The sequence below is a fragment of the Fusarium poae genome, chromosome 1 (assembly GCF_019609905.1).
Source record: "Fusarium poae strain DAOMC 252244 chromosome 1, whole genome shotgun sequence".
Lineage (NCBI taxonomy): Eukaryota > Fungi > Ascomycota > Sordariomycetes > Hypocreales > Nectriaceae > Fusarium > Fusarium poae.
In genome coordinates this window covers 11,665,579-11,692,002 of record NC_058399.1, presented here as the reverse complement: position 1 = coordinate 11,692,002, position 26,424 = coordinate 11,665,579, and the positions used below count along the sequence as shown (strand labels likewise).

Sequence of the window (26,424 nt, the reverse complement as noted above, 5' to 3'; positions counted from 1 at the left end):
CATGGAGGATCCATCAGGCAGCAGTCAATCTTTTCTTCATGTTGAAGGTCGCCGCGCGGGGAAATTTTTATCTACTTCCAGAACCAATCTTGCGTACGGCATTGTCTGGCTAGCTGACCCTCACAAGTGATATTCCCATATACCGGCTCATAATGGGGGAAGAGGACTCGATCAAAGGAGAGAATACATTGGACGATGCGGATAGCTCCAGTACCCCGATTAAGAAGAAAGAAATTGAGTAAGACATGACCCAACGACTTTACTGGACATGCAACTAAGCCATCCTGTTCCTGATAGCATTGTCGCAATCCATGGCTTGTGTGGGTTTGGCGAAAAGCCCTGGATTTCCTCCACGAACCGTAGTTGGATTCAAGATCTGTCAGCGAAGCAGAAATGGAGTGGCCGGATAATAATTCATCACAACATTGCGGACAAGGTTACTGGAGCGGTACACCCCCACGATATTATTACAGAAATAGCATCCTCGCTCCTCCAACGACTTTCTTCGATCAGACGTGTCCAGAAACATGTGAGTGGACATGATTCTCATTGAGACAAACAAGAACTAACCGACGAGCCCATAGCCACGTCCATTTGCATTTCTTTCACATGATATCGGAGGAATTATCGTAAAGAAAGCATGTATCATGATGATGGGATTCGGTATGGCCATCACACTGACATAAAATACACAGGCCCTGATACTTGCGGCTCAAGACCCAACTCACTTCTCTGACATCATATCCCAAACTCACTTTTTGGTATGGTATACAGGTCGCTAGTCATGAAATGTTTCTCATACTCTTATAGATGTTTTTTGGCTGTCCACACAGAACTCCTAATAACCGTAGGGAGATAGACAAGTTGGCTACGCAGCTCCGGTTATTGTCAGGAAATGATTCCAAGACGAGCAGCAGGTGTATGACGAGCCTTGCGAGATGTATCGTTGATATAAACCATTCCTTCTTACAAACCAGAATGCTGACCCGCGCAAACATCACTAATGTGGTCTCAACTAAGACCGAGCCTGTGGATAAGGTGAGCAAAGAAGGTCCGGCGAAGATCGCCCTAGTCTGATTCGCTACTATTATAGATCTTTGGCCAATGGACCACATCCTTCGGAATCCCGCTTGAGCAAGTTATATTAAGAGACAAAACACATAAAGAGTTGATCCATGAGGTGGATGAGACATCCTTGTTTGGGGAAGATGTAATGGTTACATCGTGTGCGTGGAAGACCTATATCGAAACCTAGCCTTCACCGTCATGATTGCTGATCTGCTTTGAGTAGTCCCCTGGCAGACTGACCGCCTATCAAATTTCTTCCACGCTGTCCGATTCCAGGCATCTCCTGTTTACCCACCAACAAGCACAGCTAGTGAAGGCCATAACTTCGACTGGTTAGACAAAGACCAAACCTTTCAGGCGTGGCATCAATCCGAAGGAACGAATCTCTTACTCCTCTATGGCACCATCGGCTATTCCGGTGCATCTGAGTATGCATTCAAAAAGCTCCAACAAGCAAAGAAAGGGACAAAGTTCTGCTCTACACTGTACTTCAAATTTGATAAGTTTGATGTACGCCGGAACTCGATTGGTGCCATGGCCAGGACCTTTGTGGTTCAGACCCTGAGTCAGATTTCATCCTCATTGTCAACAATTTTCAGAGACATCCAGCCACCTGATTTCAGCGATTGCTGGACTGACAAAGATGCATTCTTATTCCTTGATAGAATAAGGAGAGATTTGGGAAGGGTTGGTGATGTCATCTGGATCCTGGATGGGTTGGACCACTGCGACGAATCTAGCCATTGGTTCATCTCCGAGATTCTAAGCATTGCTGAGCTTTCTGAGCAAAGCTTCAAGATCCTGATAACAACCGAAGATGATAGCCACATTCGCGAATCCCTCTCCCATTTCCCGGTCATAGATCTGACACGCTCAACGGACGATCTAGGTGAAGAGGCCAAATTGGACTTCCTATCTTCGTTATATCAGGAACGACCGCAATTCCACCACGTCGAGCCTGCCCTCTGCCATCTGCTAGCTTCATGTAGGGACGATAACTTATTACGAGATCTTCTCCGTGAGTGGCTTGTCATCAGTCCATGCCATTCGACAATAAAAGCTCTAGAAGAAGAGTTGGAATCTTTAACCCCGCTATCAGCAACTGTGATCTTCGAAAAGGCATTAGACACAGTGGCAGAAGGAAAGCGGCCATGGGCTAGAAACCTTATAATGTGGTTATTACGGTCGGCTCGACCATTGTCTCCGGGAGAGCTGGCCAGTGCGCTCACTCTTGACCACTTGATGGACTTGACGTTTGAACCGAGCCCCTCTACAGATCTCATGCGGGATGCAAAGCATTGTCTTGGCCCATTGATATCCGTCGATGATGGTTTTATTAGGTTAAGCCATCCAGGTGGCCGAGATGTCTTCACATCTGTTAAGCCCAACAATCACTCTCCATGGTACACCTTATCCTCCCCGGATGAGGATCACAGAACGATCGCCGACCTTTGTGCTCGCCATCTCTCTTTACCCAAGGTCCAAGAAGAAATTTTGAACGCTTGCAGAGGTTCCTTTCGTGCCAACCCGATATTCGAAAGCCCCTTAAATATTTCCTCTTACGCCATTCAGTACTGGCGGTGGCACTATCACCAAGGTTATCCGACAGGAAACTCTATTCCTTTGACATTGAACATGACCAATTTCCTTCAGGATGAGAAATCACTAAGATGCTGGGCAGCAGCTAATTGGCACTTCTCCAACCTCCACATGCGCGCAAAGAGCTCATTTATAACCTCACTCCCTATAGTCGCTTCGTTGGGTTTCGATAAACTGGTGGCTAGCACCGTTGAGACCCCAAGCTTCAAAGATACAGTTTCGGTCTCTTTGGCTATTACTGAGGCAGCCAGGCATGGTCACGAGAAGGTTGTGGAGGTATTGTTGAGGAACTCGAGTTTGGAACTATCTGACTGTCTCGGTGCTATGATTACTGCATCAAGATCGGCGGAGTTTGGCGTATGCAGAGTCCTGGTGGGATATGCAATTGAACACTTCGAGAAGATTCAATGGCCAGGTTTCCTGACATCGCGCCTTGCTTACCTCGGCCCAGCTGATCTTTTGGAAACGATCCTGCAAGCTGGGGCAGACACAGACGTGACTAACCCACGGTATCCTCCTCCCATTCATTGTGCAATCGCTGGGAACAGTCACGAGGCTGTGAAGTCCCTCAAAAGCCACGGTGCTGATCTCGACTTTATCAACACCAACTGGAAAGACACACCACCGTTGTTAGTGGCAGCGAAATTCGGACGGGTCAACATGATCAAAACCTTGGAAACAGCAGCGATCGACAAACAAGATAAAGGAGGAGCTACAGCCCTTTGGACGGCAGCAATTACAGGCCAACATGCAGTAATGGAGGCTCTTCTGGTAGCTGGTGCCGACAGAACGATCCTCGAGGTACCTCTGACAGAGAAGGACGAATTGGCAATGTTTACTATGGCCGACCTGTCATTATCGAAGTGCCTGGATATCGCTCTGAAGTATGAGGTAAACCCTAATTGCAAAGTCTCAGGGCGGCATCCATCAACCGCTCTGGGAGTAGCAGCAAAGCGTGGGTTTACCAGTATTTGTCGCACACTCATTGATAACGGGGCCCATATCCAGTCGGGTGATGAACCACTCATTGTCTACGCTACCATGTCAGGTCAACAGGACGTAGTAGAGGTTTTCATCGAACAAGAAGCCAATCTCGACGTCATGCTGGAAATCCCAGGTTTCCATGGGTCTCCCCTCATAGCAGCAGCAGAGGGGGGCTACCTCGACATAGCCAAACGCCTCATTCAAAAAGGCGCTAAATGTGATCAACGCAACAACAAAGGGTCTACGCCAATGTGCATGAGTGCTGTCGAGAATCACGCCGAAATGGCCAAGCTATTAATCGATGCTGGAGCGGATCCTACGCTGGCGCAAGATTCAGGATGGGCGCCAATTCACAAATGCTACGACTTGATTGAACCTCTCAAGGTCTTGCTTGATGCAGGGGTCAACGTTGACTCATCCAGCCCTGATGGTACACCACTATATCTTGCCGCGTATCACAACCATTTAGATGCTGTTAAGTTAATACTCTCGTACAAACCCTTCGTCGATACTAGATGTCCTGAAGGAGACTTCTGGGACACAGGCTACACTGCACTACACATGGCAGCATATAATGGTTCTACTGAAATGATACGAATGCTTCTCGAGGCAGGCGCTGACTCCAACATAAAAACGCCAAAGGGTGCTTCACCTCTTATCGTGGCTGCAGTCAAGAAACGGGAGGAGAGCATCAAGATCTTGTTGGAGTACAATGTTGATCTCGAAATCGTGGACAGCTTTGGCGATACGGTAATTCATTGCATGAAGGCACCAACGCCTTTGCCTATCGCCAAACGCCTTATCAACCGCGGAGCGAACTTGAAATTCAGGAACAAACGAAGGCAAACGATCCTTGATCGTGCTGTTGCGAACAGAGATATACCATTCGTTGAGCTTCTCCTAGATATGAAAGCTGACATTAACGCTACGGATGGCGTTCATGGCGCGGCTCTACATCGAGCTGTAGCCGCGGGTGATATCGAAATGTCTAAACTGCTCATCTCGAGGGGTGCTGATGTGGACCTCGTCCACGATTGGATGCACGGAACATCCTTACAGGCAGTGTTTGAGTGGGCGGACTCAACGATAGATCAAAAGGACGCGATTGCTCGATACCTTCTCACCCAGACGAATGTTGATGTGAACATCCATGGGGGGATTCTGGGATCAGCCTTGAACTCGGCGATTCTCCACGGTTCTCTGGATATAATTAAACTCCTTCTTGAAAGGGGCGCTGATACCCGGCACCCAGATCCGTGGGGGCGACAACCGCTTCACCTTGCATCCTTACGTTCACCCGAGCACGTGAGGCTTCTGTTGGACTCAGAATCCGCTGACAATGTCGGTATCGCCAACAAGACCGTACTCGGTCAGACAGCTCTTCACTTTGCGGTAGCGACAGGAAACAAAGACTTGGTCGAACTCATTCTGTCTGAATCTCAAGGAGAGATATCTATCAACCAGCCAGATGGGGACGGCTGGACACCGCTTCTGTGGGCTTGTCGACCGTGTGACAACTGGGGAAACCCAAACTCTGTCAAGGCTGATATGATAAAGCTCCTACTGGATCATGGCGCAGATCCGTGGATCCAAGGACGGACTTGGGACGACGCCAAGTGGTCACCACTCAAGATGGCAAGGTATCACGGCGCCGACGATGACGCTGTCCAGCTACTACTGGCTACTGAGAAGGATGAGGATTGGGACGAAAAGGCTCATGTTTCCAAAGAGGCAGCGCGCCTCCCATTGTCATATTGCGATGTTTGTCTATTTGTAAGTCTCCAACTCAAACCTTAACTTTGTCTTAATTACTTATAACGTATTAGGGAGTATATGGTGTAGATTATGAATGTCGTGATTGTGACATACTACTTGCTTTTTGTTTCAAGTGTAGCCGTTACAAGGAGAAACTCCACCCCTACCACGATAACTGGAAAATGAAAGGAACCATGTTTAAGGAAGACAATGATGAAGAAGAGAAGCCTGAGTCGCCTAAGGTTTCTCCTGATATAGCGCTAGTGGAGGATGATGATTCTGAAGGAGACTGGTCGAGTGATTAGACCACTGATGTGAATTGAAACGGTACAAATGAAATATGAACTTTTACTATGTATCTTCAAACCATTTAAACCTCTTTAACCCAGTTTTGTCTTAAAATGAACCCGATCCCACTTTACTGGAACCGGTCTACATGCATGTCAAACTCTCCTGTATACCTTTTCAGGTATCTTGGCGTGGCAAATGAAGCAGTTGATGCCTTCACTCCCCTAGATAAGATAAATATTTGCAAGGCCGCGCAAGAGATGGAGACAAATAGGACTGACAAAGACTAAAACGTGAAAGAATTTATCACAGATACAATATTAGTATTAATATAATTACAAAGGTTGATCACATAAACTTCACTACTTAGATGCCAGAATCCTCCTGCTCAATCGAGTACTCGTTCTGAAAAGACGTCCAGCTATCGCAAACATCGGAAACATAACTTGATGTCGTAATATCAGGAATCTCACTCGCACGCTCAACAAACTGTAAAGCAAATCCCTCAGAAGCGTGCCAACCTATAGAATGCTTAGCAAGATGAGAGATATCCCACGAGTCATTAAACTTACCAATATGGCAATGGCACAACCATACACCAGGATTATCCGTTTCCCAAGCCATGACAAGATACCCGTTTCCTGGGAGAATGGCCGTGTCGCGACGAGGTGGGTTGTTTGTGTTGAGAGTTACCGAAGACGAGTAGGCACCAGTTCCTTGAGCCAGAATGAAATAGTCATGGCCGTGAAGGTGAATGGGGTGCGGAACTCCTAGACCAGTTTCGATAACAAAGTAAACCCACTTGTTTGGCTCGCTCAACTCAATCACTGCATTCTCCGTCTCGAAATCAGTGGTCCCGTTCATAACCTGCGCTAGCGTCGGGTTTTTCCAGTCCATGACCATGCTGGTACTGTTGAGCATCCACTTGAATAGACCAGCAGCATTCTTTCCAACTGAAGCTGTCTCAAGATCACTCCAATCGGCGTCATCAACCGTCTTGGAGACATAGGGGACTAGATTAGGTGTTTCGTCGTCACAGCTATCTATGTAGTCGTATCCTGTTGTAGAGGGTGTGCCAGGACTATCGCCATAGTAAACGACGCCCTTGATGTTGTCCGTAGAGTCGTTTTCAGAACAGGCCGATTGGGGAATAGCACGCATCCAGAAATTGTCAGCAACGTCCGCTTGGTCAGCGGTGACAATGATATCGTATCGTTGACCTAAGTAGTGTTAGCTAAAACCTGATATTGCAAAATAAGCGAAAGTACTAACCCATGGTGATGTCCAGAACTGTTGTTTCATAAGGTTCCACCGGCACCAAATCAGCCGCAATGACTGTCATGGTGTGGTTGTCGATGGAGAATTTCCAATGCGTGTCAACTGCAGCGCCCACCAATCGCATACGGTATGATGTGCCAGACTCGAAAGATACATTGAAACGAGACCCAGTCTGGGACGAGCTACCGTCTTCACCAAACACGTTGGTACCGTTGATAAGTCCGTTGTTCAGTGAAGGAGGTCCTTCCGTCTGGGCTGTATGGTATAGCTCGTCCACAGTCTGATGATCCCAATCGTTCAAAAAGACCATACCCAGATCTTCATCGTAGTCTGCAGTAGCGGGACCATTGATAATGATACCGCCAAAGATGCCTTGGTAGGCTTGGAGAGCCCAATGAGAATGGTACCATGATGAGCCATACTGGGTAGCTTTCCAGGTGTAGGTAACGGTCTCCCCAACTGCTGAAGGGCACTGGGTTATAGACGAAACGCCATCGTATTGGTTGGTGTAGTTCTGGCGAATACCGTGCCAGTGCATGCTGGTACCGTTGAGAGATGTGTTCAAATGATTGATCACATGAACGACGACAGTATCGCCCCAATCCGCGAATAATGTAGGGCCTGGAATAGTACCGTTGACGGCCATTGCTGAACGTGAAACACCATCCGGAGCAACGGTAACGTCAGTCAGTTCCAGCCAATACTCCCTGGTTACACCGGTATCAACCACCTCGGTGTAGTAATCAGTGTCAACCGAGTGGTCACACCATGCTGATCGAGTGGAAGGAGTGTTTCCATCGCAAACTGCGCGGCGATCGAGAGATGAAGGATGGGCTTTGGCTTGGTGAAGCCCAAGTAAAAAGGCTAAAAGTAGATGATACAGCTGCATGACTGACAAACGGATTGCGTTTTAAGGAATGTAAGCAGGATGAATGATAACGATGTGAAGGGTAAGCGAGAGACAATGAACGAGAGACGATGATTAGAGGTTGGAATAGGTTTTCTCAACTTCCTCTACTGTTCTTAAATAATATATTCTCCTAGATACAAAACTTCCTATATCACAGCTACTGTTGCGGATACCGATAAGCCGTTACAATGCCGTTACTATACTCCACAATAACGGCAGTCAACGTCAGCTTAAAATATAAGCTACCTGAAACTGAGCACTAGGACCGGGATGTTGACCACCAATTATCTTTGGTCCTTTGAGAACTTGTTTCTGATTACAGTAAGTCTATTATACGGACCCGGACTTATAACATAATGATCAAAACGTTATCTCCACTAGCTGCCCACATCCCGTTCTGAGCTCCATATTGCAAACTTTATCGCCATATACGAGAAATGCTATAGTTATATATCCCGATACATTATAGATATTTGAATGGGTAAAACCTGGCCGTGTTCGGAGGACCCGTAAAGGAGGCGAAGCGTAAGACGTGCGTAAGCTATTGATTTCGACCCGAACTATCGACAAACAGCTACGCGTCACCTACGGTGTGTCCGGTAGATGGGTCTTATTTATTCTTGATATATTACTTCTCATGTCCCTCATTCAATTCCATCTTTACGCAGGCCTAGCATCCATCCCATTACATTCATTCCATCACATTCGTTTTTTTTTCAACCAACTTTCCGATCATGCGTTCTTCAGATCTCGTTCAAGCCATGGTTCCAGCTCTGGCTACCTTTGTAGCTGCAGCTGTCGACTTGGAACCATTTTCAATCTATGCCTATGGTCCTGGCGTTGATGGTCATCAACTTTTTTCTGCTGGCGGTATGATTGATCTTGGCTGACAATTGTAATGGCAGCTAACCTTTCAATAGATGAGATATTCATAGGCAATTTCAGCCAGGTTGATGACTCTCAAGCGGCGCCAATCCAATGCAAGTCCATCTATCATGCAGCATTCTACATTAATCGCTAATGCATTCCAGTCACTGTATCCGATTCCGAGTGTCAGGGTTCTCCTAATACCACAGCCCTCTCGGACAACAGACGTCCTGAATGGTCTAACAAGACGCTTGTCGTGCCCGGTCCATCGTCATCGTCTCGTACTGTTAGAATGATCAACGACACAGCCGATGCCAGCGACTACATCTCGAGCTTTCTGCTCTACGGCGCTTTTTTCATGGCTCAAGAAAATGGAGAAATGTTGTCTCTTTGGTATAGACAGGCTACTGACATTGAGGGTGTCTATACTGTTGGCTGGAATACTTCGATCTCGGTCAAGTCTGATGAAGTGGTGCCTCTCATTTTGAAGAAGACTGCGCCGTCCAACCCTACTCATTAGTGGGAATGAGTAATTCGATTAACATTTTTTTTATTGATGGCAACAAGTTTCTAAGATTAGTATCAACAAAGTGTAGTGACAGAATGATAGACTTTGCACATAAGTTAAAGGAGTTTAGAAAGAGACATTAATGACTTTTGAGATTACTGAGACAATTTGACTTGTATATTTATGATTTTTGAGGTTATTTACCGTTTCAAGAACTCTCTATCTTTCGGCTTTGGTCCAACGGAGCCATCCGATGACCGGCATAATCCCGTGTCTTCCTATACCATGATTACGCGGACCTGTCGTGCTCAGAAATAATTGCAACATGCAACCCCTTGTTTCCATCTAATAATTCTTCTCACACTCGGAACCATACACTGTAATTCATCATCGTCTTGTGCCTCGCCTAACCACTTGCGGTATACCACTTTGCTGTTGAACATCTTATTTGACTCAGTTGCGTTGTGCCGGCTTTCGATTCTCATCCTCCAAGTCATCTGTACACGTCGCCGTCCTCTACCAGGCATTGGACTCTCCCATTATCAATGGTATCCGTAAGCCCAAGAAACCAGGCGGTTATCAGGACTCGGGTGCCGATATCGCCTACAATCTCCATCAATGTGATGATGTCCAGGTCGTAACACCAAACAAATCGCCAGATCCCCGTAAAAATGGGGATTGGTGTTTTCCTGATACCGAGGAGGGTATTTTGGAGGCAATACATAAGGGCGCAAACTATCTTTGGGCGAATACTATTGTATTTGCTTCGCATCCATTGCAGACGTCGACTCGACTCACTCCCGTTCAAGATGCCGTCCGAGTTATTGGTCAAGGTCCACTAGTAGTCGACAAATACGATGACAAAAAGTTTGTCAACGATTACTTACGAGCTGTTGGCGGATTCACCTTGCCGCGAACATTCACTGCATCCTCGCTAGTTAAGGTAACCAAGTCGGCTGATGACATCTCTTACCCAGTTGTTGCTAAGCCAATTCGTGGGCGCAGCAGCTTCGGTGTTAAGGTATGTCACAACAAGAGCGAGTTGCTAGCCCACGCTGAAGAATTATCCAATAATGCTATGGCTTTCACGGTGGAAGAGTTTCTCCAGGCGGACCTCTTCATGACCGAATAGCTAGAGAATGTGAACGGGCAGCCAGTCTTCTTGGATTGACTGCTCTCATTCGGATTGATGTTCGAAGATTCAAGGACTCGTCTGAGTCGCCATTCGCATTATTTGATGTTAATATGAAACCGGTAAGTGAACCATGTTTCTTCGTTGCTTTTCTTTAGACTGACATAACTGCAGAATATGACAGGACCCGGGCGTCCCGGTCGTGAAGACCAAGCCAGCTTGACGTTGTTGGCTGCCAATGGCTTGGGCTGGGACTACAAGGAACTTTTACGACAGATTATAGGAACTTCAAGCACGTTGAGGACGTTGAGAAGACTCAAGCCTGTAGAGCAAATATAGTTGAGGACAATGATGATATAACTGTTAGAGACAATTTGAGTCATATGTAACAACAATGACACTGATATTATCAAACCAAGTGCTATGGGTACGTAGTCCTCGACAGCGGTAATCCATGAGTCCAGACTGAACTCTTTACCTTTACCATTTGAGTAAAGGCTAATTTCTTTTGATGCGGTTGCTTACCACTTGGGAATTCCTTGCACGCAGATTCGTATATCCAGCTTGAATAAAAGGCAGATCTCGGGGAGCCTCTTTCTGGAAGATAAATTATAAGTAGTCTGATGGTATTTAACCAGCTCTGTTGCCCACAGAAGATCAATCAGTTAGCTGCAAAATTATTATACTGTCCCTGTTAAAATAATAATTTACATGAGATACCCTACAGCCAAATAAGATATGTAGTGAGGCTGAGCACTTTTTTTGTAATACAAATAGTTCGGGGCAAGGATTATTGCCGCTAACGCAATCCATACTACCAATGACACGCTTGCATACAGGGATTCTTACTAGCCTTGTGGAGTTATGCTGGAAATTCACAACAGACACTAACGCGTAACATCGAGGCGTTGCAGAGTTTCTGTTAGCCTCTGTTATAGATACTCAACCAACTCCATAATAGACGCGTCTCAGACATCAGATCCACTCATCAACCCCTTCCTCGGCCCCGTGCACCTCCGCGTCCAGGCCGTCCCCTTCTAGAACCCCAGCACGAACGCCCATCAGAAGATTGCGGTTGCTCAAGGGGCTCACGAGGTAAGTCAGCAGTTCTCCAATTCTCTCTTCTTCTTTCAGATATTTGTCGTGGAGTGTCGCCATGCGCATCTGGGACATCCATCAATTCACCTCCTCCAGCTTTTACTAGTCTTGCCAGCATATCCTCTTGCAATCTCATTCTTTCCTCAGTGATATTAACAACTCCGCTTGGCCAGGAACGACCAGAAGCAGCCCGGTGGAGAGCTGTCTCTTGGAACAAATTCTTTACCGCTGGGTCTGCATCGTGATCAAGCAACAGCGATACGGTATCGGCAAAATGGTGGTTTCCGGCAGCGATATGCAAGGCTGTATTACCAGCAACAGTGTCTGTAACCTTGGCACCGTGGGCGAATAAAACGGATATAGCAGCTGGGTCGACGGGTACTTTGGTCATACACCTGCCGAACAAGGTATGCAGAGGGGTCTCGCCTTTATTGTTGCGTATACTAGCATCCCCGCCCCTCTTACATAAGAGTTCGAAGATGGGAGTGTATAACTTGCTGTTTCGACCAAAGGTTTTCGTGGCGTAATGTAAAGGTGTAAATCCATCCCCGTCTTGCATGTTGACTGCAGTGGAATCCAGGTCGAGAAGAAGTTCAATAAGGCTAGTGATATTCTGCACCCTTTCATGTAGCATTGGTTCTGGAATGTATTCCAACTCATCTGGCAATTGATTTCGAGTTAGCCAGTGGAGAGGGAGGCCTCCTAAACTGTCTCGAAAGCACGCCATGCTCCTAGCATCAGCCCCATCACCCCGACAGTCAATCAGAGTCTTGACGGCGTTGAAGTTTGCATGGTAACACGCGATGGCGAGCGCGTTGACCCCAGAAATAGTAGCAGAACTCCTGAGGTTGACATTCATTGTCCATTTTGTTACAGTAGCATGAACATCGGCACCGCAATCAATGAGTCGCTTGATCAAGTCAGGGCCTGCCCATTTCACCACCAAAGTCAGAACCGTATCTGGGGTCTTCTCAACATCAGTCAATGGAAGGATAGTATCAGAAGCACAGGCTCCTCGATCCAGCAGTAGATTAATTATCGCCTCGTTGCACTGCAAGCAGACTTTATCCCATTCGGCTGTGTAGCAGTACCTGTCTGAATAGACATCAGTAGCTGACAGTATGGCAGTGTAGCCCTTGGTATCCCGATCTTGTATACTGGCATACAGTGGCTGATTGTCGAGTAGAAATTGCACCATCTCTAAATGTCCGTATCTGGCAGCTTCGTTCAACAGTTGGAATCCACGCTCTTTAAACCTTATTGGCCTAGTGAAATTTGTGTCTCTTGTGGCGTTGGTCAGAAGCCATTGAAGTACATTCAGGCTTCCACTTTTGACAGCCAGGAGGAAGTGATCTGTTTGATCTATAAGATGTCCCTCACCATTCGGAAGCTTTGGGACGGCCCAAGGTGCACGAGTAAAGTATTGCTTGAGGTTTTCGACATCGTTCTGCCGGACAATTTCGTCTAGGAATGGTAGACCTTCACTTTCATAGAGAATATTACCACCTCGATCAGTCATCGTCATAAGTACGCGGTCGAATTCTTCTTCTTCGTTAATGAATTCATCATTTAGGTTAATCGTAAACTTTTGATAGGGTGACTCAATTTCTGAGACTGGACGGGAAGGCATAATATAGGCAGCTGAGTCAAGATTGATAAAAAGAAATAAGAAAAAGAGGAGAAGAATTAGTTCCGTGGGATTTGTAGATTGGTATGGTTGTTGGTTGTCAACTTTTAAGTGGAGTCATTGTAAAATGTTCTAGTCCGGCGAAGAGTCATAGCTCCAGCTCACCGCTGCATTTTCAGGTAAGAGTGAGTAACAAGAACCCCAATATTAAGCTCAGAGTTATATGAGAGTAGCCTGTTTCTCATCGCTACCGTATCAAGAGCAATGCCGCGTTAAGTATCGCCTATTTTCACTCTCTTTTTGATGTAATTGAGAGTAAGACGTAGGTTTATGCAAATGATCTCCTCAGAATCAACATAGGACATAGCAAGGATATCAGTCTGATGCAGATGAATAAGATGGTAGTGTATATACACGGGATGTATCTTGTGTGACGGTGGCCCCAATGTGTGAGATCTTGTCAAAGTGTATCAATAACCACACTTATCCAATCGTCCAAGGTACCCAACTATCTCAATCATCAAAGCCAAACACCAACAACTGATCAAAACTGTTGCGAATTACAGCAACTGAATCAGTAACAAGTAAATGCTTCTGAAAGTCATAGCTCGACCTATAATCAGGTGGCAACCAGATCAATCTCTCACCATCCTTTGTCAGCCAAGATCCATGAAACCCAACTCTATAGCCTTGAGTAGCGAACGGTACTACTGGTAGTTTAGTATTCTCAGCATCCTGGGTACCACTGTCCTGGACGTCAACGTGTGATGGCCAGCCTTCGGGTGTCAATCGGCCTTGTTCAGTCACAAATGATCTCCCGTCAGGACTGAACGATAACTGTGTAATCCGACGATTAGTTGCATATTGCGCCAGCGCTCTTTGTAGGAGGTCCCAAGGAAGGTTACATCAGGGTTGTTGCTCTTAAGTTCGGTCAAAAGAATCTCTTCGTATTCGAGGATGTACTTATCCCCACTTTCGCGGAGCGTATCGTAGGCCTCATTCCATAGTTCTTCTTGTAGCTTGTTTCTTTCAGTATTATCTTCTGGTAGCTTGTTGACAGGAGGCGGATCTGGAACAGGGACTGGCTTAGGAATAGAGGGCGGGGGCGGATTGCCGAGTGGCAATGTAGCTGTCGTTGGCTCATCGTCCGTCCCTTTTCCCTTGAATAAGTTTCTCAGCCTCTCGAAGCGATGTCGGCCACCCATCTTGGGTCAGTGATTTATTGGCTGATATCCAAAGTGGGCTACTGTTGCATAAATGTCGAGTTTTGCTCTGCGGAAGGTCTGATGAAGTCCAAACTAGGTACTGATTGATAGCACAAAGATGGACAAAAAAGAGAAGTCCTTCCTATATATATCCTCTTTCCTAGCAGGACGTTGTTGTTTAAAAGGGCGGGGTCGTGTAGCTACGACCTATTCAAGCTTAAGTGCGCGTCATAATGCCATCTGGGAACTTCCATCCACTAGAGCTTGTGCAGTAGTGCTTCCAACTTCTGTTAATCATTTTCACTTACAGTTTAGAGATGGTAAATCAAGGCGACTGAGATCTTATTGTCAAGTTGCAATTGGTCTTCCACACGCTAAATGAGACATGGCTTACTTTATGCGTCATTGTCCGCTTTTATTCTGCAGCTATCTTTCAGCTTTCCAAGCCCGTTTTGCAGGCCGCATTAATAGGCGTTAGTAGCAACCGATGCAAGGGACATTAGACATTGCATATATTTTAAATCTCAATGTGTATTCTTCTATCTCGACAGTACTGTCTCTCCACTACCTACTACTCTAATCTCGATCCTCCAACAGGAGAATTAAAACCCCCACTGGCGACACCAATTGATCATCAGATCCGGAGTGACTGGTCCAGCCTCTCGGATCGTTGGACTGTGGCTTTTAGTCCGTTCCATGGAAAACCTCAGAACCTTACCCGCCTTCTTAGCCTCCAACAGTCCACGGTACGTATCGATTAGCTTGACACCAGGGTTCCTGTCTAAATACAAGTTCTTGTCCTTTGCACTAGCTTCCAACTTGTCAACCCACTCCTCCAAACTGACAATCTTCATCCCATCCCTGTAAAAGTTCTTCACTGCAGGCGCAATATCAGACCAGTCCGCGATTGAAGGGTTCACACCATGAAAATATCCACAAATGTCTGTTACGGACTTGGGAGCCGTAATGCCAGCGATGTCTAAAATTAGACCCGAGACATCCTCAATTGGTGTCCATGTGATTTCTTGCTGAGGTCCAAGAGAATCGGGTAAAACTCCTAGATAAACCGAACTTGCAATTAAACTTGGGATGAATTCCTGTCGATTCCACATACCCGTCTTAGCTCTTGGTCCTGCAATTTGTCCGACTCTCACTGAAGCAGCATGAATACCAGACTTTTCAACAGCCGCATCCAGTATCAGACTTGCAGCAAGCTTGGAGCGGCCGTAGCCCATCCGAGGTAAAGTTATGTCATTGAGTGCCTCTTCAGGAACCTTGTCAGAGGAACTCCAGCCATCTGCTGTACCAATGCTCGAAATGAAAACAATGGGCACATCCTTGTCTGCCGCAGCGGAAAAGTCGACAAGATGACGGACGCCACGAATAGAACTCTCAAACGATGATACGCTGATGTTGAAGTTCACTGGCCATGCGTTGTGGATGATACGATCGACACTCCCGAGAAGGTTGTCGTACTTGGATTTGCCAAGACCCAAGTCTGGCAAAGACAAGTCTGCGTGGAGGAATTCCACTTTGGAAAAGTCTTGGGTCAGGCCACGACTTTCGTTGGTCGATGGCTGTCGGGACGCACCACCGTCGTCGGCACGGTTAAGAGCGATGATCGTCTTTACAGTAGGGAGTCTGCAGAGAGTGTCGAGTATGTAGGCGCCCAAAGAGCCGGTGGTTCCAGTGAGAATAATGGTTTGATTGTGCTCCTCAGGGGACGTCTTGTTGGCTTTAGAAGCAGGAAGATTCTCAGTATACTTGCTCACAAGTCTCTCGGTTTCAGCGATCTCCTTTGTCATAGAATCGTGATCTACGGAACCATCTCGAATAGCGAGAATGTGTCGTGAGAGTTTTTGGGCCGTAGGATATCGATAGAGTACTTGGGGCACAAATGCCGTTGTCTCGATGTTTTCTGAACGAAGCGCGGCCTTGAAAATCTTGGTAGCAGTCATGATCTGCAACGAGTCCATTCCTGCAGAGAAAAAGTCTGTGGCGGGTTCCAGACTGTCGACTCCAAGCTTGGTCTGAAATGCTGAAATGATAGACTGGGCAAGATTTGCTTCATTGTCAAGATTGAGAACAACCGAATCGGCGTCACCTTCTTCAACCTCAGCCTTTTCGTACAAAGACTCGATAAAGTCCTTGTACAGCGCGATAGTGGATGCTCGTTGGACCGTCTCTTTGCCGGCTCGAAAGAAGGGCAATGAGGGGTCCGCGATAGCAACAAGGTTCTTGGTGATTCGTCCATGGGCCACCGTTTCAGAATTGGCCCTTTCAATCACAGGCCAGATTTGATCAATGAAGGCTTGGGCTTCGTTCTCGTTCTTCGGTACAGCCTCATCAACCGGCTCAATGATCAGAGCTGCCTGAAACTTCATCTGACCCACGACAAGGGCTCCCTTGACGAGTGGATGGCCAGAGACGGCAGCCTCAATAGAAACGGGATTCAATTTCTCGCTGTTGGAGAAGACAATGATATCATCCGCACGGCCTACGTGAAGCCAGTGATCTTTCAATGTAGGGTGAGGCCGGAAGATGTCTTTTGTGTCCCACTCTGAGAGCTCAGGGAATACATAGAAAATGGCTTGATTTCCGGGGTCCGATGGGTCTTTGCGGCAGATGACCTGTTCATACTCGTTTGGTCCACATGGACGCCAATCGATTCCCATGGTTTCGCTATCAAAGACGAAGTATTGCCAGAGCTTCGGGTCGATTGGGGAATGCAGTGCATATGGGAATGCTCTTGATTATTTGTTAGACTGTTGTCCATTTAAGGTCGTTGACAGCATACTTACTCTGTCGATCCAATGAGACTGCCGAGCTTTATACCTCTTTCTACCAACGCATCCCCAACTGCGGGAGATAAATTACCTGCTGGGCTGTTAGTCATCAGATTGAATGTGAATGTAGTAAAACTGACCTCCTGCAAACTTCAAGAACTCAAGTTTAGTCAATGCCTCAATGCCCTTCTCGGAGGCCGCGATACCTTCAACGATTGAGGGGGGTAGAACGACACCTTGAGCACCAGAATACTCTAGACTTTCCAACACTGATTCAGCACTCAAGGGTTTGTTCATAATCGGCATAACAGTGGTGCTACCAGTGAAGATGCTCGATATCGTCGCGTAAACACCAGCACCGTGAAACATTGGCATTGAGAGAAGAGCTTTGACTCCCTTTTCTCCCCAATCTGCCAGAGCAAAGGGACAACCTTGGTGTGGGCCTTTTCGTAGCATATTCTCAAAAGCATAAAATGTTCCCTGTCGCACAAGGATTGGTTTGAGAATTCCCGTTGATCCGCTAGTGTGCAGAACAACGAGGGGATCCCAGCGAGATTGATCGATGGATCTGTCATAAGGAAATGATAAAGTGCTCGCGTTGAGTAAATGGTCCAGACTGTCGATAACGCAAACCTGCATGCGGCGCTGATCCAGACAGGGTTCCATCATCGCTTTCATTAACTCGGTGCAGTACAAGACATGGCAACGCGTGTTTTCAAAGAGCGAGAGCTGAACAGCAGTTGTGTTGCGAGGCGAAATGAAGAGGGCTTTGAATCCAGCTTTGATGCACGCAAAAACGATTATCGCGTAACGTATATCGTTGGAGCCGATGTAGGCAATAGTGGGAAATTCTTCATCGTCAGGTGATCTGGTGATGGTGTTTGAAAGTGAGTAGGCGAGATAATTGATGGCGTTGTTTAGTTGGAGAAAGGTGACGGGTTTCCAACCATCTTGAGCCTTGTCGGATGATGGCATCAACACAAATGGCCTTTCTGGATCTTCTTCAGCGATTTTTTCGATTAATTTGATCAAAACGCTGTTCTCGCCATGAGGTTGTTTAGAAAGGCATGTTGAAGCGCCGCCTGGAGCTGGAGCTTCAGTATGTTGAATGTCGCGTGGCACAGTCATATTTTTGGGGGGGATTCTTAGAATAGTGAGCTGATGATGTAAAAAGTAAAGTATTTGTTGGATTTGGTCTGGACCAACAGCCAAGCTTTATATGCTGTTGGTTCCTGCTGTTGGTTCTGGAGATCCAATTACAGTAGGTGCTTCACAGCAAGAACCAACAGAGCCAACAGAGCCAACCATTTTGCCTAATTTCCGCCCCATTCTCGAAAACCCCGCGGAGTTTTGACACCGCTGATAAAATATCGAGCCATAGTGATTCGGTATGATTGAGTATAACGATATGCGACAAAAGCCTCCCGAAGATCTTCAACGTGAAGCTGTTCTTCGTGGGCCAATTGGATGCTCATATTCATTCTTCAATGTGCCTATTGTGACGTGGCTCGGCTGTCAATGGCGGGTAGTGACATACGCAGGTTCCTGTACAAGGTATTGTGGACTGGGCTAGAAATGACATCCGAGTAGTTATTCAGTCGATCAACGGAAATGCCGGCTATAGATGGATATTTTTACGATCGGCCTGCTCCACGTGATATGAAATCGGGCATTTAATTTTAGGACAAAGTAACACAAGACTACATACAAACTGATTAATCAAATAGATTTTCGTCTTAGCAGAACTTGCCGAAAGAACCGATCATGGAAACATTCTTCGGAGTTGAGTTTAAAAAGTGCATTTCATGACTTGAATAGAAGTCAGGGTATCTCGTCAAAATTTCCCCAATCATGGTCTTTGGGACTAGCAGAGCCGAGTGATGCTGTCGTGTCAATGCCGATCAGTTTTGCAAGCCCGTGTAATATCCTCTTGACCGCGGAGTTTTTTCTACATGGACGGATTTTCCACGGAAATTGAGTAGTGACTCCGATAATAGATGATCCGAAGAGCCATACGTAGGATGTTGCGAATTAAACTATATAGTAGGTGAGTACAGTCCGATTAATGTCCGCTCGATTGTCAACGCTTGGGCAGTCATGTGAAAGATCACATGACAGATTACGTGATACAAAAAACTAACAGAGCAATCAACATTTTGTAGCCACTGAACGTAATACTGGGTCAATTCCAGAGTCCCCTTCATCAGACAATTAAACTTTGTATTTCGATTTTCTTGAGTTGTGCTGAATGAGAAAAAAAAAAGAGCTGTCTATCCGAGCCTTTATATTGTATAAGAAGAAGGTTACTCTACAAGCGCTACTTTTTGTAAGGAAGCTACATGCTCAAAGAGTAAACATACCCTGGAGCCAAAGTCATCAATTGAGAAATGGAGAAGCTAAACATGCCTTAGAATGAGAGACTAGCCCTGTTGGGCCAACGTTGGCGCCTGTTTTAACCTTCCTGGCTTTGCGAACCAATGGAAAAATAAATAATCTCGACCCTGTCTCGCCACTGCTGAAACTTTACCGGCTATAACCGGTTTCATGAGTAGACAGTTTACAGTGAAGTGAGTGACCAAGCATGACTAAAGGTGGGTTATTCAAGGCACAAATAGTGAGAGAAAGAATAATGAAAAGGAGGAACCCACTCTACGAAACACTTTCCCAAAAGAATATAACTTGAACTGTTAGGGCTATGCTAGTCATTAGTTTCCACGTGGCAATAAATGTGCCGAAACCAGGACCTTGTTGACCCTGTTCACTCGATTGGTCTTAGTTATGATGGAAGTGTACCACTGCCGCAATTCTCAATTTAATCTTGCGATGAACTGGTCATGTAGATCCGGCTCGGCATTTCCAAAGACCAAAGACCAATGAATCTGGGTTCTTGTATGTATAACCTCGGTTTCATTTAACGGATCTACATTACAAGCTCTGTCGATCTTCGGGAATCGAGGAACCGAAAGAACATGTGGATCCCCATGATCTACGTTGCGCGCCTTGGCCATCTAACTAGTTGATCCGTAGAATAAAAAGGCGATCCGCATTGTTAGCTAGAGTTGTGGTTAGTTGTTTGGCTAAGAGAAATGGTCCGACTTGACTAATTCGGATGGAAACGACTTTGGTTCCACACTTGCTCCTCGTTCTATTATGCATGCGATAATGAGAGTTCTAATCGTAATCACTACTGTAAACACACAGACCTTCCACTGCAGATATGAACTTAGCATACAGGATTCCGGATCAGATCCACTGACTAAACATTTCCCAAACTTGCGCTTGTATGTATGGGGGAAAACAAGATGTACTAGTTCGATACTACTGAACTAAACATGTGGATACTTGCCCACTGCCGGTACTAGTAGTAGTCAACCAAATGAGTCGTGTCTCGCGCTTAACAGACCTCAACATGAAAATCCGTCTGTGCAGGTCTGTGCAAACACAAACTAACAATACTAGCCACGCTCTACGCTGTGGATTGACCCTCGTTCATCCTGTTAGTCGTCTTTGAAGATAACATCGCGAACCAACAAATTACTCAGGGGTTCACAGTCAATGCTTAAACTTGTTCGGAAATGTGTAGTCGGAATATATCCGAGGAATTATATAACTTGGCCTTGACGCTACCTACGTACGGGTTCATTTATATCTATTTTTTGACATTATTAGCATGTCTTTTCGCGTCTGTCATTTCTCCGTGTATCCATCCTACTAAGACTTGTGCCAAGATGAAGCTACTACATGGTCTCTTTGCCTGCCTAATGGCTTTGCCATTAGCCCTCGCCAGCTTGGACAGCGAGGCATCCACGATCCTCAGCTCTTTGCCCCCCTGTGCGGTATGTAACAGATTTACTTGGGCTATAGAACCTGCTGACTTCTCGTAGGCGAAATGTCTAGTGACGAATGTCTTGTCCTCGACTTGTGACCTCGACGATTATCATTGCACGTGCGAAAACAAACCTCTTCAACAAGACCTCGAAAAGTGCATTTTGGCAAGTTGTACTATCAAAGAAGCGTTATGTATGTTATGGTCTGTGTTCTATCTCTATAAATTTACTAACAAACAACCAGTTACAAAAAACGCTACCTCGGTACTATGCGGCGCCCCCGTTCGAGACGTTCGACCCAACTTTACACGCATCAACGACGTAATGGGAATCATGTCAGGCGTATTCGTCATCCTACGCTTCGGCACCAAGATCATCTACAAAATGCCCATGGGCCTGGACGACGTCTTCATCATGATCACGATGCTTCTCTCTGCCTTTTGCATGTGCATCAACTCTTTCGGGGCTGCCCCGTCTGGAATTGGCACCGACATCTGGACCCTCACTCCTCATCAGATAACCGACTTTGCCCGCTGGTTTTGGACCCTTGTCTTGACCTACTTTATACTACAGACAACGATGAAACTCAGCTTGTTGTTCTTCTTCCTTCGCATCTTTCCCAGTCGCGGTGTACGCATGCTTCTGTGGGGAGCTGTCATTTTCATCTCTCTCAACGGGACGATATTTGCCCTTGTTGCCATCTTCCAATGCCAGCCCATCAGTCACTTCTGGCACAGTTGGGATGGTGAACACAAGGGTAGATGTGCAAGCGTTAATGGCGTCGCCTGGTCTAATGGCGCTATCAATATTGCATCAGACTTTTGGATTTTGAGTATTCCGCTATCGCAATTGCCTAAATTGAATCTGGACTGGAATAAGAAGATCGGTATTGCGGCGATGTTTGGTGTCGGTACCTTGTAAGTGAAAAACGTCTATTGTTTCTTTGTTTAAAGCAGCATCATCATCTCTAACGCATATTTTTACATCTAGCGTCACTGCCATTAGTATTTTCCGACTATACGCCTGCATCGTGGCTGGTGTCAGTCAAACCAACAATAAATCTTGGGATTACCTCGCCATGGCTCAATGGTCTACCGTCGAGGTCAACGTTGGCATTTGGTGTGCTTGCATGCCCACGTTGCGCGTTCTTCTGATGCGACTCACGGGCAAATCTAAGCGCTACATCAGCTATGGCAGCCACAAGAGTGGCCAGGACAGTAGCCGCGAAGACCCCAACAGACCTCGTACTAAAACGTATCCTCTGGCCGGTGCAAGTGCAAGTGCAACGGCCGGCAAGAGATCACGCGGAAGGATGCATTCGAATGGGATTACCTGCGATACAATTGTCGAGGTGGAATTCGGTGCTCATGATGATGAGACGCATCTGGTGCACATGAAGGAATTCAACCATCGTAAGAGTACTCGCTCTCTGTCACAGTCTGAGACTTCAGTCTAGTTGAGCTTTAATTTCTTATTTGATGAATAATGGAATACCCACAAGAGATAAAGAATCCAAATAAAAGCACAAAGTTTTATTATCGTTGAAGTTCTATCTAGACGGTAAACATAAAGGTATTAGCTCCTACGGCATGCAGGTCTGAAGAGTGACCAATATAAGGAGCGCGCATTCAATCCTACTACCGATAAAGCCTCCACTAGGTATAGTAACAAAGTTGGTGTGGATTGTTTATGGAAATTAAATGATAACTCTGATAATAATCACTGCAATAAACATGCTTAAACCCGGAGCCGCCGTGAGAAAATATTAATATTGTGGCTGGCTTGCATACAGGTAGACAGACAGACACTCTTTTATGCAAGTTTTCACAATTCGAGGTAAATATTGGTTTCTACTCTGCAGTCACCAACACGAGTGGTTGTGTTACACATGTTCCTCGATTGAGCAATCATATCATCATCTGACGCTGTTGAGTGAGCTGATTCACTCACAACTCTTGTTCAATTGATTCTGAATTTGGGACGTTCAGCGCGCCACCTCACTTATTGGCAGCAAGTAAAACAGTTTTCAGTGCTACCGTTCCATTGTGGTACTGTCAAGTTTAAATGAGTGACTTGCAGATGTCAGCGCAGAAGTCGACCAGCTCCGTTGTCTCCGAGAACACCTTGAAGTTCACCTTGGTCAAGATTAATAAGCTTTATCTACTATAAAAAATGTTTCTTGATTGTTGGAACTCTTCGATTCCAACTCTTGATCGTGGGTCACGGGTAAGAGACATCGGAGCGACACAGTTGTTGATGGAGGGCGTAAGGGATACATATATCTGCAGACCTACACACCACACAAGCATGCAGTATTGCAGTATCAACCTACCCAATACTCATATCACCCGCTGAGTATTCTTGATGCCACCAATGAGGTTCCAAGTCAGAGTCTGTTGAGTGGCCTCAGCTTGTCAAAAGTGTCGATCCCGTCCATCTACGATATGAAGTTGGTGTATTCTCCTCGACTGAAGGTCCGACTTAGCCCAAGCCATCATGCAAGCACTGGCCCTTATCAATTGGCGATGCTTGATTGGAACGTCTTTTGCTAGGAGATGCAGCTGAAAGACCACTGCAGTCCATGTATACGCGCCCTATTGTTATACGTACAATCAAGCTTTAAACATAAATAGGGAGCTTCTCCACCATTGTAGTTTTGTTTCAAGTGCGACGTGACACTATCTTTGTTTGGTTCAGTCTTTCAAGATCTTTCGTCTGCTCATCAATCAACATGTAAGTCTACTTAGTCTAGTGCAATAGACACACTGACGCATCACAGGCTTCTCAGCACCATCATCTTGGCTTTCCCACTGGCTGTTGCCTCTTGGCCACACATTGAAGCATGCCGTAAGGCCTGGCCCGGTAAGCCTTAACTTCCCCTTCTTCATATCGTCATCCACTAACAAGCTTCCTTACAGCCGAGCCCTGTGCCTACATCGCCGGAAACGCAATGGTGCTAGGCACTTGCGAGAGCGTATGCGAAACCACCAACTGTCCCAATAATCTAGTCTGCAAGCCTCGACGCTGGACTCGCCACTGTGACAACTGTGGCGGCGACCTCAATACGGGCGGTGGCCGTGGAAGCACTCATGGAACTGACCATGGTCCTACCATCCTCTGAGATGAGAGACCGCCTCCTCTGCCGGACGAATGGGAGAGGGTGAAGCTGTTGGTAGAGGAGGTTTTGAAGATTGTGCAAAAGCATGCTCAAGCCAATGAGAAGAGTGAGGGCAATGATACACTTGGTGGCTTAGCTAGACTAGTCTTGACATACTTGGCACAGATATTACAAATGTGAACCTGAATTTGCTACTTGAGGTCTGTTGAACGCTGAGAGACGAAATGAATAACTATACTCAATTATATGCGACGCCTGCCTACAGTCAATCCCTACCAGGACAGGACAACAATGTGTAATACGAAGTAAACATCCGTTTATGGACAACAGAGGCAATAAGCAACGAAACATCGCCGTTCATAGCCAAAACGCAATGCGCTCATACGACGGCATCCCCACTAGTAGCACGTCGAATGTACCAACAAATGATTTGCTTAGCAACTATCCTTTGAACCGCTGGCTTCGCACATGCTGGCGGTACTATTTGATCTGCTTCTGATTGCATACACGCCATGTCTCTTACGAAGGAGCATAGCCATAAGGTGAATTCAGGATTTAGTACCCTGTCTTAGGTTCTATGGACTCTCAACCTTTGGATCAGGGTTTTCTGCAAGCAGACATTCTTCTGACTTACAGCGAGGCATAACAAAGATGTGCATCTGATACGCTGCGTCATCTCTATCAGTGACCATAACAACCAGGTGATCCTTTACCTCATACAGCCAATCCGCAAGCTCTTGATCTTTCCAACATGCATCAAATGACATTGCCCTTAGAGCATGGCCGTCCCGAACTTCACTTCGCAACAGCCGAAGGGTATCCTCATTGGGACCATACAACCAATGCGGTATATACACAGCACGAAGCCCGTTGAGGCCAATGCCGCTCCAGGACCGGAGGCCATATGTCCATACACCACGCTCTGACAAATCGAGGTCTGGCCGTAGTTGGTTAAGAACTGTGTGATATTCGTCCATATCTGAATCGCCCAAAACAATCCTGCTGCAGTCTCTGCAAAGACTTGTCTCTCTCCAGGGTGATGCCATAAATTCAGCATGGTCGGTAATAGAGTCTGTGAAATTCCAGACAGATATATCTTTCCGAAGCATATCGAAGTTATAGCCAACCTGGAGTAAGAAGCGCGTTTCATAATATCCAAGCATATCCTCAAGATCATTAGTGGTGAACTCGAAACCCCTGTATAAATCAACGAGAAGATCCCTTTCGGCAGCGCTTGTGCCACGTAGGCGATAATGGGTCGTTTGGGCGATAAAGTCGAGCGTGGAAATAAACATGTCAGCTTTTGGCTTGTTGTAGTCCACCGGAAATTCCATGCCTTGCTCCATTACACCACGAAAAGCATAGACATGATCGTGAAAATCTGTGCATAAAGAATCTTTAAACATTTTCAACAAGTCAGGCAGTCCTTTTTGCTTTCCTTCAGAACGCATGGCTGAGCGGAATGCCAGTACGTTGGCGCACTGGCGATGCAGCTGGTCAAAGTTGTGGTTATTAAAGAAACAAGATGTTGGTTCGTCTTGCTTCCCCGGAGAACCGTCTGCAAGTAGAGAATTGGGAGGGGAATTGTGGTTGTGTAATGTGCTATAATCGACTAAAGCATCCATGGCTGCCAAAAAGACAGAAATGCTGACAGATGTCTGGCCGCATTGTAAGATGACCCTCTCGGGAAGTAGGATCTCTTGCTTTACCCATCGGCGTGTCCATATCGCAGCACTGCATGCTTCAAAAAGCGAAGAGCACTCGGCCGGCGACAACTGGCAGCACACAGGCTGGGCCGCCGCCGCCCTGATGGTGACTGTATCAGCAGGGAAGTTTGAGTCTAGATGTTTGATGGCACGCTCCAAAACCGTCGAGGTCCGACCAAGCCAGACAATAACCAATTTAGCCTCGCTATAAATTCTACTCATGAGGGCGACCTGCGAATTTCGTTCGTCGGTATCAGACTGGTTGATGCATATCGAGTCAATCCACAAGTTCGTAAGACATTGACGTCGAGCTTCTTTGAGGAAATTGTAGACATTGTTTCGTATAGGGAAAGACGAGCCGTTGATTACTATTTCTTCTGTTGGCGGCTCGGTACCCCAAGTGTAGGAGAGACAAGTCCAGCCCCTTTCATTTGCATCTTTGTAGTTAACGAGCGTGCAAGAGATAGATTCGGAGATATCGTCCGACTCAACCTGAAGGACGCGAATTGGAAAGTCTTGGTCGATCAGGGGGCTGTAGGAAAATTCTTTATTTATGATAGGTGTCGCCATGACTTGTTGTGGTGAGACAGAAATACGATCGAATATGTAAGAAATGCGTGTTTTAATAGCGCGTGGATACAGGGGTTGTTTATTAGTGCTTATGGGTT

At 46.3% G+C, this 26,424-nt stretch overlaps 8 protein-coding genes across 8 annotated transcripts; 3 read left to right on the top strand and 5 right to left on the bottom strand.

The window, feature by feature from the left end:
• Positions 1–978: 978 nt before the first annotated feature.
• FPOAC1_003799 (uncharacterized protein) lies at positions 979–5,711 on the top strand (the record flags this gene model as incomplete). The annotated part of the gene is made up of 4 exons (XM_044848354.1): positions 979–1,038; positions 1,094–1,226; positions 1,292–5,424; positions 5,478–5,711. The coding sequence occupies 4 exons, from the start codon at positions 979–981 to the stop codon at positions 5,709–5,711; spliced, it is 4,560 nt and encodes a 1,519-aa protein (XP_044714270.1).
• Positions 5,712–6,060: 349 nt separating this feature from the next.
• Positions 6,061–7,861, bottom strand: FPOAC1_003798 (uncharacterized protein; the record flags this gene model as incomplete). The annotated part of the gene is made up of 3 exons (XM_044848353.1): positions 6,061–6,215; positions 6,267–6,914; positions 6,967–7,861. The coding sequence occupies 3 exons, from the start codon at positions 7,859–7,861 to the stop codon at positions 6,061–6,063; spliced, it is 1,698 nt and encodes a 565-aa protein (XP_044714269.1).
• Positions 7,862–8,616: 755 nt separating this feature from the next.
• Positions 8,617–10,728, top strand: FPOAC1_003797 (uncharacterized protein; the record flags this gene model as incomplete). Its single annotated transcript, XM_044848352.1, has 4 exons — positions 8,617–8,752; positions 8,914–9,203; positions 9,715–10,278; positions 10,564–10,728. 4 exons carry the CDS (start codon positions 8,617–8,619, stop codon positions 10,726–10,728), a joined length of 1,155 nt encoding a protein of 384 aa, XP_044714268.1.
• Positions 10,729–11,377: 649 nt separating this feature from the next.
• FPOAC1_003796 (uncharacterized protein) lies at positions 11,378–13,117 on the bottom strand (the record flags this gene model as incomplete). The annotated part of the gene is made up of 1 exon (XM_044848351.1): positions 11,378–13,117. One exon carries the CDS (start codon positions 13,115–13,117, stop codon positions 11,378–11,380), a length of 1,740 nt encoding a protein of 579 aa, XP_044714267.1.
• Positions 13,118–13,627: 510 nt separating this feature from the next.
• FPOAC1_003795 (uncharacterized protein) lies at positions 13,628–14,319 on the bottom strand (the record flags this gene model as incomplete). The annotated part of the gene is made up of 2 exons (XM_044848350.1): positions 13,628–13,951; positions 14,020–14,319. The coding sequence occupies 2 exons, from the start codon at positions 14,317–14,319 to the stop codon at positions 13,628–13,630; spliced, it is 624 nt and encodes a 207-aa protein (XP_044714266.1).
• A 602-nt stretch (positions 14,320–14,921) lies between these two features.
• FPOAC1_003794 (uncharacterized protein) lies at positions 14,922–18,233 on the bottom strand (the record flags this gene model as incomplete). Its single annotated transcript, XM_044848349.1, has 3 exons — positions 14,922–17,067; positions 17,121–17,196; positions 17,246–18,233. The coding sequence occupies 3 exons, from the start codon at positions 18,231–18,233 to the stop codon at positions 14,922–14,924; spliced, it is 3,210 nt and encodes a 1,069-aa protein (XP_044714265.1).
• Positions 18,234–20,833: 2,600 nt separating this feature from the next.
• FPOAC1_003793 (uncharacterized protein) lies at positions 20,834–24,053 on the top strand (the record flags this gene model as incomplete). Its single annotated transcript, XM_044848348.1, has 7 exons — positions 20,834–20,941; positions 20,990–21,125; positions 21,177–21,849; positions 21,923–22,344; positions 23,566–23,665; positions 23,712–23,794; positions 23,851–24,053. The coding sequence occupies 7 exons, from the start codon at positions 20,834–20,836 to the stop codon at positions 24,051–24,053; spliced, it is 1,725 nt and encodes a 574-aa protein (XP_044714264.1).
• A 572-nt stretch (positions 24,054–24,625) lies between these two features.
• Positions 24,626–26,326, bottom strand: FPOAC1_003792 (uncharacterized protein; the record flags this gene model as incomplete). Its single annotated transcript, XM_044848347.1, has 1 exon — positions 24,626–26,326. The coding sequence occupies one exon, from the start codon at positions 26,324–26,326 to the stop codon at positions 24,626–24,628; it is 1,701 nt and encodes a 566-aa protein (XP_044714263.1).
• Positions 26,327–26,424: the final 98 nt, after the last annotated feature.